The 8,367-nt window shown below is 37.8% G+C and overlaps 2 protein-coding genes across 2 annotated transcripts; one reads left to right on the top strand and one right to left on the bottom strand.

Moving 5' to 3' along the window:
- Positions 1-28: 28 nt before the first annotated feature.
- Positions 29-3,211, bottom strand: LOC126977095 (uncharacterized). Its single transcript, XM_050825789.1, has 5 exons — positions 2,993-3,211; positions 2,504-2,675; positions 1,050-1,270; positions 603-733; positions 29-284 (listed from the first exon to the last, which is right to left on the bottom strand). The coding sequence occupies exons 1-5, from the start codon at positions 3,128-3,130 to the stop codon at positions 104-106; spliced, it is 843 nt and encodes a 280-aa protein (XP_050681746.1). The 5' UTR covers positions 3,131-3,211; the 3' UTR covers positions 29-103.
- Positions 3,212-3,921: 710 nt separating this feature from the next.
- Positions 3,922-8,282, top strand: LOC126977093 (uncharacterized). The gene is made up of 5 exons (XM_050825788.1): positions 3,922-4,195; positions 4,359-4,536; positions 5,462-5,679; positions 6,439-6,569; positions 8,042-8,282. Exons 1-5 carry the CDS (start codon positions 4,067-4,069, stop codon positions 8,241-8,243), a joined length of 858 nt encoding a protein of 285 aa, XP_050681745.1. The 5' UTR covers positions 3,922-4,066; the 3' UTR covers positions 8,244-8,282.
- The last annotated feature ends 85 nt before the right edge of the window (positions 8,283-8,367 follow it).

Genomic DNA, 8,367 nt, shown 5'->3' with positions numbered 1-8,367 from the left:
CTAGTTGCCAATACAATACCAAACCATATTCAAAGCAGTAAAAAAACATTTTATTTTTAAAGTGTTTCAAAAAATTCACTTTGGTCACTGTTGAAGTCGTAAGTTAAAATGGAGGTAAACAAGGAAGCTCTCCTCCAAGTTTGGGATCGAAGTATTTGGTGTAGATGTACACGTTGTTGTGAGGACTCCTTGGATAAAATACTTTCACCCCGCCGTCATCAATGAAATCTGAGTATTTCATTGACCAATCCTGCTTCATGCCCACTTTCTCGCAGATTTTTGCTCTGTAACATTCGAGTTAAATATGTTATCATAATAAAGAAATAACAGTAAATATTTAAAAATAAAATAATGTTCCGTTCTAATACATATACTATGTGTATATGTATTAGAACTGCAGCAGAGACGCTCGGTGATCATCGAAGAGGTTTTGTGATATATTGGTTCCGGCTACGCCTCTCTTATTCACGAAATGCAGAGATCTCAATAATATTTCTAAAGTCCTAGTATTTTTATTAACGTAAAATGCAAATCCTTTGTTTGATAAAAATAAAAAAATCTTTGAAAGGAATCCTTAAATAATAACAAATTAGATTTCGCACCCATACTGGCTCACTGCGATGACTTGTACAAGTGGATGCCGTTGCTCCTTGGCTTCTTTCAATACTGTTTGCAGGAGTATCGTCCCAACTCCTTGGCCGGTTACTTCAGCTGCGGTTCCCAACACTTCAACCTGCCAATATAAATAACGATTGGCTCAGAGCTATAAATAAATTAACTTTTACTTTGCTTATCAATTTATATCAATTCTCATTAAAACGAGTAAATAAGGAAAAAACGTGATCTCCCCGACTACTGTTTATCATCAACAATAATTCTATCATCGCTAATTCAGATCCAGCTGATCATACCATCTTTTCGTGTTAAGAAACCTTTGGATCTGACCACTGTAATTTTTTTCAATGTTTAGCTGGTTCTTCAATGTCACAAAGCGGTTAATTTTGTAAATAAACAAGCTTATCTAACAAAAATAGTAGACATACTCGTACATCGTAAATATACTCGACTTTATACTTCTGAAACAAGCTCGGACTTCTGATGCAGTGGGCGATGAAGTAGATCCGGTGCCGCTCCGGGGTCGTGCTAGTACTGTGTCCCCACTGCTCCAACTCCTCCACCATCCACGGGTACACCTTGTTGCACACACACAGCCCTACCAACTTCCGTTCCTTGGTGCGCGGTATGTACTCGTACGCCAAAATACGTTCACCTGTCGATAGATGCAACGTGTTCAGACACCCCGATTGATATAACGTTGAAATATAACGTCAATTAGAAATCTGTAACTAAAAAGAAACCGATTCTAAAAGTAAGTAGTAAGCACAATATTTCAGCGGATAAGTCAACCAATAACTGCTGGTAGCGTCACTTAAACATCGAAAGTACACCTTAGTGTGTGAGTGAACCGCTTAAGATTGTTTTATCTTAATATATATAAATTACATGACACGTTGTTTGTCTCGATGGACTCCTAAACTAATGAACGGATTTTAATGGGGATTACTTCATCGAGTGCAGTTTAGTCCAACTTGAGAGATAGGATAGTTTTTATTTCGATTTGAGATCCATAATTATTTTTAATTCCAATATTTGTTTTGTATGGACATATTTCCTATGAGAGAATTTATTGACGCACGGTTTGACTGTTTTGCTGCGAAACAATTTCATTATAACAACAGGAAGCATATTTTACGAAATAATTCTTGATGTTATGAAAAATTTGACAAATTCATAAAAAATCAGTATTTTATTTTTTATGTACACAACAACGTCGGTCGGGTCAGCTAGTATTAATATAAATACGTAAGTGAATTGTCATTGTGTATTTTACTTTTTATGATTTTGATATTCTTAAGTGTCATTCATATAGAAATAATTAATTATTTAAAGATTTAGACTCTCACTTTGATGTTTAATTTCCCATCATTCTTTAAGCGCAAAATAATGTTCTTAAGTGAATCATGAAGCACGGACTCACCCACTACATAAACTAGACTGCGATAGTTATGATGACGATGGTGTTCAGTTTAATTTCTGCCCCAGACATAGGTATTCAGAAAAGACATAGGTACTTACGTAAATTTATTTATTAAAAATATACTAAAATAATATTTGTACATGAGTGTATCATTAGCGAAATAGTATTGTTTTATTTAAATGTTCAGTCCAGGCGCCATCAGAATGATATGCACCGTGTCGGTAGTTAGACATGCGCTATCCATCGCCCAGCCAGCACCTTCCAACAATTGGATTGCGGACGGCGGCTGCCTCACATTGAAGCTCTCAGAACGATGACATGTCTTAATAGTATTGTGCTGTTCTGGTTACCGTACATCACTCAATAAGTGCGAAGAATACAGGATTAATAGCTGAGAAAAATAATATGTATCTATTTAACAAACTTTCATCGTATTCTTATTGCACGCAGATTATTTTGGCCTACCTGAATAGGAATATTTGTCGGTGAGGAGGTCTAGGTAAGGGCTGTTGGGGCTCATCCACAGGGACACGATGCTGGGCTCGCGAGGCCAGTAGTGGTTGTACAGGAACGAGCGGATGGCCTTACCGTGAGCGTTGGTGCCTTGGACTAACTCCAAGTTGCGGATGTCGAAACACTGCAATCACATATGATTGTTAACAATTCTCAAATATTAATACTACATACATACATTTATTAACAGTTGGAAAGTAAATGAAAGATAGTTACCAAGCACTCTTAATAGTACGTCGCGTAATATCCGATAAGTTTGACTGTCTAATATTGGGCTAATGGGTGGGTTAAAATTGGGATGTCTGGTAACTTTACTAATGCTCCTCATCATGGAATGGAATGCAACGTGAATATGAAACTTTAAGTGGAGAAGACTGTTCCTTTCTACATGGACACCAATTTTAAATAGTATTTTAATCATAATTGCAATATATTTCTTACCGTGCCCTTCGGCGGCGAGGTCAACTTGCATGGTGATGTTCTTCTGTACCTGATATTCTGCAGGTTCCACTCAGTCTTCCTTGCATAGGATGATAATTTGAGTGGTGCTCTAAAGCACAATAGCCGCATGCAATTCATTTTATTTTTTATTTATTTAAGCATTTTCTATAAAAAAATTGTATTTATATTTAACTGAATATTTTTGTTTTGATGTTGACTTCTGACGGATGGACTTCAAAGCCGTCATATTCCCAATATACTTCCTCTCTCTATGATAATTGAAATTCGAAATTATATTGTTTAATTCAAAAGGAAAATCACTTATTGAACGTAAAAAACTATCACCTACACGATAATATATGCCTGAGATCTGAAAGAAGACTAAATGATAACAGCAGGCTTTATTTTTTAAAGTACACGACTGAAGTGAGTTGTGGCAGATAACTTAAATTGTATCTCTCTTGGAAAACTACATTAAACATACATGTTGTAGATGCTCCGTAACCACGTGGACCAACGAAATGGTGGTGAAACTGGGGATAATTATCTACATTTAACATCCTTATTTTAGGCCTAGTTGTTAGCCTAATGAACTTATGGTCTTTTTCTTAAAGTTAGGTATAGACTTAAGTTGTGGACCCAAACAATGCATATTTTAAAATAATCAAAGTGCCAACTCCAATCAACATTAAACCTTAAAGCTAAAAAACAACAAAATTATAATTTCTTATAATATTATGTGAATTTGTATTACTCTTTCATTCGTGAATTTCAGCAAGCATTTTCTCTAAGATTAAAGATCATTATCAGAACAGACGTAACTAAACGAAAATGGGATAAATTATTAACGTATACGACAAGCTAAAGAGAATTTGTCCATAAATCCTTCAAGTCAAATGTAATTCCTAATACGTCAGTCCAATAAAAAACCATATAGGTGTCAAACACCGTCAAAATGTCACCGAAACTAGATATTTTGGAAATAAAATAAAATGCTCCAAGTAAAACAACCGCCAAAATGATTAGCCGGTAGGAAAAAACCAAATTTCTAGCAAAATCTAAACCTCCAACGTCATGTCAATAGCTGTGCGGTGGATGAAACTGCTGGAGAGCTCCAGGGAGGGGTTAGGTAAGCCCGCAGCATATGGAGTCTATCGCTACTTTGCTGACAAAGCGAAGTCATCTACAACATCAAAACAGGCTGTAAGTTGTTTATTAAATTCTCTACTACAATACTGAGTCTGTACAGAAGTAGAAAATCTGAAAATCATCAAAATAGGCGATAATAGTTTTTTTTACTTATTAATACTTTTTATGGTCGCTTCTTCTCTGTAATAACCCTGCACTCTACTATTTCGAATTGTAGATTCAAGGAAACAGTAATGAAGAGAAAATCCGAGTCCGGCGGGCCAGACCGTCAGATTTGGCCAGAATCATCAGATTTGTGAAGGAGCACGCGCGGGTGGCCTGGCCTGGGATCACGCCGCCGCTCCCGTCGCAGAACATACTGTTCGAGGACTATGTTGCACGATCGCTGGCTCAAGGTTACGATCTACTTAGATATGAAATATTTAATGTTCCGTTTGCAGACTAACTAATGTTTTTTTTTTTACATAAGACGGGGAAAACGGGCAAGAGGCACTCACGTGATGGGAAGTAGGGGTTTGACCCTGACCTACGATACGCTGCCAGCCTTTACGGTGGGAGTGTGCTTGAAAGGTGTTTGAAAGTCCCTGAGTCGTATCGGTTCAGGAAAACTGCAACCATTAATTGATTCCCAAAGTTGCTGTGCGAGGCAAGACATTCCTCGCATTACGTGTGGTTGAAGAATGCCAGACGACAACATAATGTGGGTGAAATTTCGCATTGTGACGTGATGTACGCTGGTGGAATTGAACTGATGCAATCAACAACAACGCAACGGCAAAGAATCAAAATGCGTTCACCCACCTCAAAGTTCGGCAACACTCCTGTGATTTGTTAGAAAAGTTAAGAACATGATTTTATAACTTATCAGTTGCAGTAACCTGTATGTTACATTAAAAAAAAACATTTTCGACGACTACAAATTGTCCGATCTGAACTGAAATAATATTCTTCAGAGAAAGAAATAACGTGTCACCTCAATAGGCATACTAGAGTAAAGATTAAGATATTGTATTATTTATGAAACTAAATCTAAATTGGCTACTCATTATGGGCTGTCAGATCGTCTACGCATTAGTACATTCTAAGTCTATGGTCTGGACCCAGCTTGATATCAACTCGATTTTCATGAATTTTTATTTTATTGAATAGAAGGACAAACGAGCGTACGGGTCACCTAGTGTTAAGTGATCAGTACCGCCCACAATCTCTTGCAACACCAGAGGAATCACAGGAGCGATGCCGGCCTTTAAGCAAGGAGTACGCGCTTTTTTATAATACATTATAATTACTTGACGTCATTATATATTATGAATGCCGAAGGTCATTCGATGTTAGCCGAACAGCAAGAGGCTAAGAGATGGGGCAAGGTTCGTGGACTGGCCCTCAACACAGCCGTATGCCCCTGGGATGCTTTTCTGCTGGAGAAATGGGCCCAGTGCATCAAGTGTGCCCGCACCAAAAAACTGATGCTGCTCACAGCGCACTGCCTGCGCGCGCCCGGTATCCATGACAAATACAAAGTTCATACCGTTCTGCAAGTAAGTCGAGAATACTTGGTAGTGTAACGTGTAGGACCATCGTGAACCACGTGGGATAGTAGCACAATAGAACGTATTTCAGTTTATTATTTATTTAGTTATAATTACATAATATCATTTTTATTTTATATTATGAAAAAAACTTATTTGAAAACCGAAGGTTTTCACTTCACCTTAACATCTGTATTAAGTTTTAAATTAATTATTTTTCCACTTTTGACGTCAACAGAATGACTCGTAATAAATCTCGCTGGATTCATATCACTGTACAACACACTCTCCATTTTTTAAACATTTTTTCTCTTGAAGCCTGTTTAAAGTATCATTCATTCTTTAGAACAACAGAATCCTTAAATGTCTCTTAATATCCGACAATCTGAGCTACTTGTAGCTCTTATAAATTCATCTTTGTGTCAGTATGCCGTCATCGCCATCGGTTGTAAAGAAATATGTGGTTTTTCGTCGTTTTTTTGCCTTGGAGCACTCGACCAGCGAATATATTGTATATGAATATGTATTCCTTTTTTACACATATAATTAGTACGAAGGATATTATTACTCATTACAAAACTATAATTCATTTTGAATACAATTATATAGCAAATTAAATGTGGCTATCATGCTTCATAACGCCATTCCAAATTTTACAGTAACCGTTATTCATCAAATTTTTTTTTTTAGGATTAACCGTATCGACCCCCAGAGTATGATTCTTACCACAGTAGCAATATTTGAATAAACTTAATATCTTTACTACAGGTGATTCTAATGATAGCACCCAACTCAACTAAACCTGATGAAATAGCGCAGATGTTAGCGAAACACTCGCTGCAGCGTGGCGCCGACGTTGGGATACCAGTGCTGCGCTTTGACGTCACCAGCGATACTCTGTAAGCTTCTCCCTCCATAAAGTCAGTCGGATTAGCCCACCACCGCTCATTAATAAAATGATGTATGAGCAAGGAAGCCACATGGTTACCCTTTGACGGCTGATGAACACTGATCATAGTAGGGGTAAAATAACCAAAATTCCTTTGCACTGACTAAGCACCCGTTAGATAGCACTTGAGTTTTATTATTTCAGGGTTCGTTTTAATATATTTATATTACCACTTGTACTGTTCAATTACAATTTCTCGCTAGTTTTCAATTAGTTCGGAATATTTTGTGAATTAGAAAGACTACAACTATAATATTAACTATATAATAGATGGATATAGATCAGTAGTTATAGATAGTTCAGTCACCGACCAACATCGTTCACAAATTTCCTATACCTCCAGTGAGTATACCACTAACAATATTACGGTCATATAAATGAAAATTATTTAGAGTTAGCTGTCTCAAATCTATAGGAAACTTTTTTATGATTATGGGATTTAGATGCACTTTAATACAAGGATCTATTGTGCCCCCTGCTTGCGCAAGCGCGCTTACCCTCGACTTCCTATATATAAAAAAAACAATGAGCTGTGGAAAAATCGAACCTACTGACTAGGAAACGTGTGCCGGGATTTAAATTGTATACTCAAAACCTGTTCCTTTTAAGAAGCGTAGGATCCTCAGAGGTTCCAGGCAGCCAAGTCCTTTGCTTTGAGTGAAGGTATTTTATGACACCCCACCCTGATTCTGGCAATGGCTATTCCAGAAGGATGTGTATGGGGTCTTCATCGACTTTGCAGCAGAATCTGCACAGCTTTGATTATTTTTTTTTTAATGAAAATAAGGGACAAGACGAGCAGGACTTTCAGCTGATAGTAATTGATACGCCCTGCCCATTACAATGCAGTGCCGCTCAGGATTCTTGAAACCCCCAAAAATTCTGAGCGGCACTACAACTGCGCTCGTCACCTTGAGACAAGATGTTAAGTCTCATTTGCCCAGTAATTTCACTAGCTACGGCGCCCTTTAGACCGAAACACAGTAATGCTTACACATTACTGCTTCACGGCAGAAATAGGCGCCGTTGTGGTACCCATAATCTAGCCGGCATCCTGTGCAAAGGAGCCTCCCACTGGTAGGAGCCTCCCACTGGAGGAGAGAGTTGTCTCCTTTCCAAGCTTATTATGCATAGGAACCTTATTTCACACTTTGGCGTGAAAGACTGAAAAAAATGTATTTTTAATAGTAAAATTTCAAACAGTCAAACTACTGACTATTTCATAGAATCACTTGATGTCCATTACTCACCGCCGCCCACGCTCCCTTGCCGCACCAGAGGAATCCCACTTTGAAGGTATCCATGTGTGATCCACCTGACAACGTTGCACAATTAAGTTCATTCCAGGTTGTTGGACATGGATGACGTGCTGTAGACAATCCCCACGGGAAAGATATTTTATGATGTTGTTAAATATTTTAGGTCGCGAATTCTACAATCGCTAAATCTTCATAAAGAGTGGGAGTACCATTATGAAGTAGAGGCGAACACCATTAAGGAGGTGTCGGGCGGTAAAGAATCAAGTATGTTAGAAGACAAGAGATCCGCGCGACAGTCACTCTCCAGAGACCACAGGTACCTGGCAGTGTACACCGCATTCCCTTTACATGAGAAACCTCACTAAGAAACATTTTGACGGCTGCAATAAAATAATTTCGATATATCATTTGTTTTATTTATAAATATAATAATGTTGTTAGTTCTGTCAGTAGTATTGTCGAGTAAAAAGTGACAAGGCGAGCAATGCG

This window comes from Leptidea sinapis, chromosome 43, assembly GCF_905404315.1.
Source record: "Leptidea sinapis chromosome 43, ilLepSina1.1, whole genome shotgun sequence".
Classification (NCBI taxonomy): domain Eukaryota; kingdom Metazoa; phylum Arthropoda; class Insecta; order Lepidoptera; family Pieridae; genus Leptidea; species Leptidea sinapis.
Note: the sequence above shows the minus strand (reverse complement) of the source record. Positions and strands in the feature narration are given on the sequence as shown.

Excerpts from the sequence above, each read along its gene's own strand:
- LOC126977095 (XM_050825789.1), bottom strand. The coding sequence starts at position 3,130 with ATGAATTGCATGCGGCTATTGTGCTTTAGAGCACCACTCAAATTATCA. Across the intron at positions 2,676-2,992 it reads CCTCGCCGCCGAAGGGCACG|TGTTTCGACATCCGCAACTT; the intron begins GTAAGAAATATA and ends ATGTGATTGCAG. Across the intron at positions 285-602 it reads ATCGCAGTGAGCCAGTATGG|AGCAAAAATCTGCGAGAAAG; the intron begins GTGCGAAATCTA and ends CGAATGTTACAG.
- LOC126977093 (XM_050825788.1), top strand. The coding sequence starts at position 4,067 with ATGTCAATAGCTGTGCGGTGGATGAAACTGCTGGAGAGCTCCAGGGAG. Across the intron at positions 4,196-4,358 it reads CTACAACATCAAAACAGGCT|ATTCAAGGAAACAGTAATGA; the intron begins GTAAGTTGTTTA and ends TTCGAATTGTAG. Across the intron at positions 6,570-8,041 it reads GACGTCACCAGCGATACTCT|GTCGCGAATTCTACAATCGC; the intron begins GTAAGCTTCTCC and ends TAAATATTTTAG.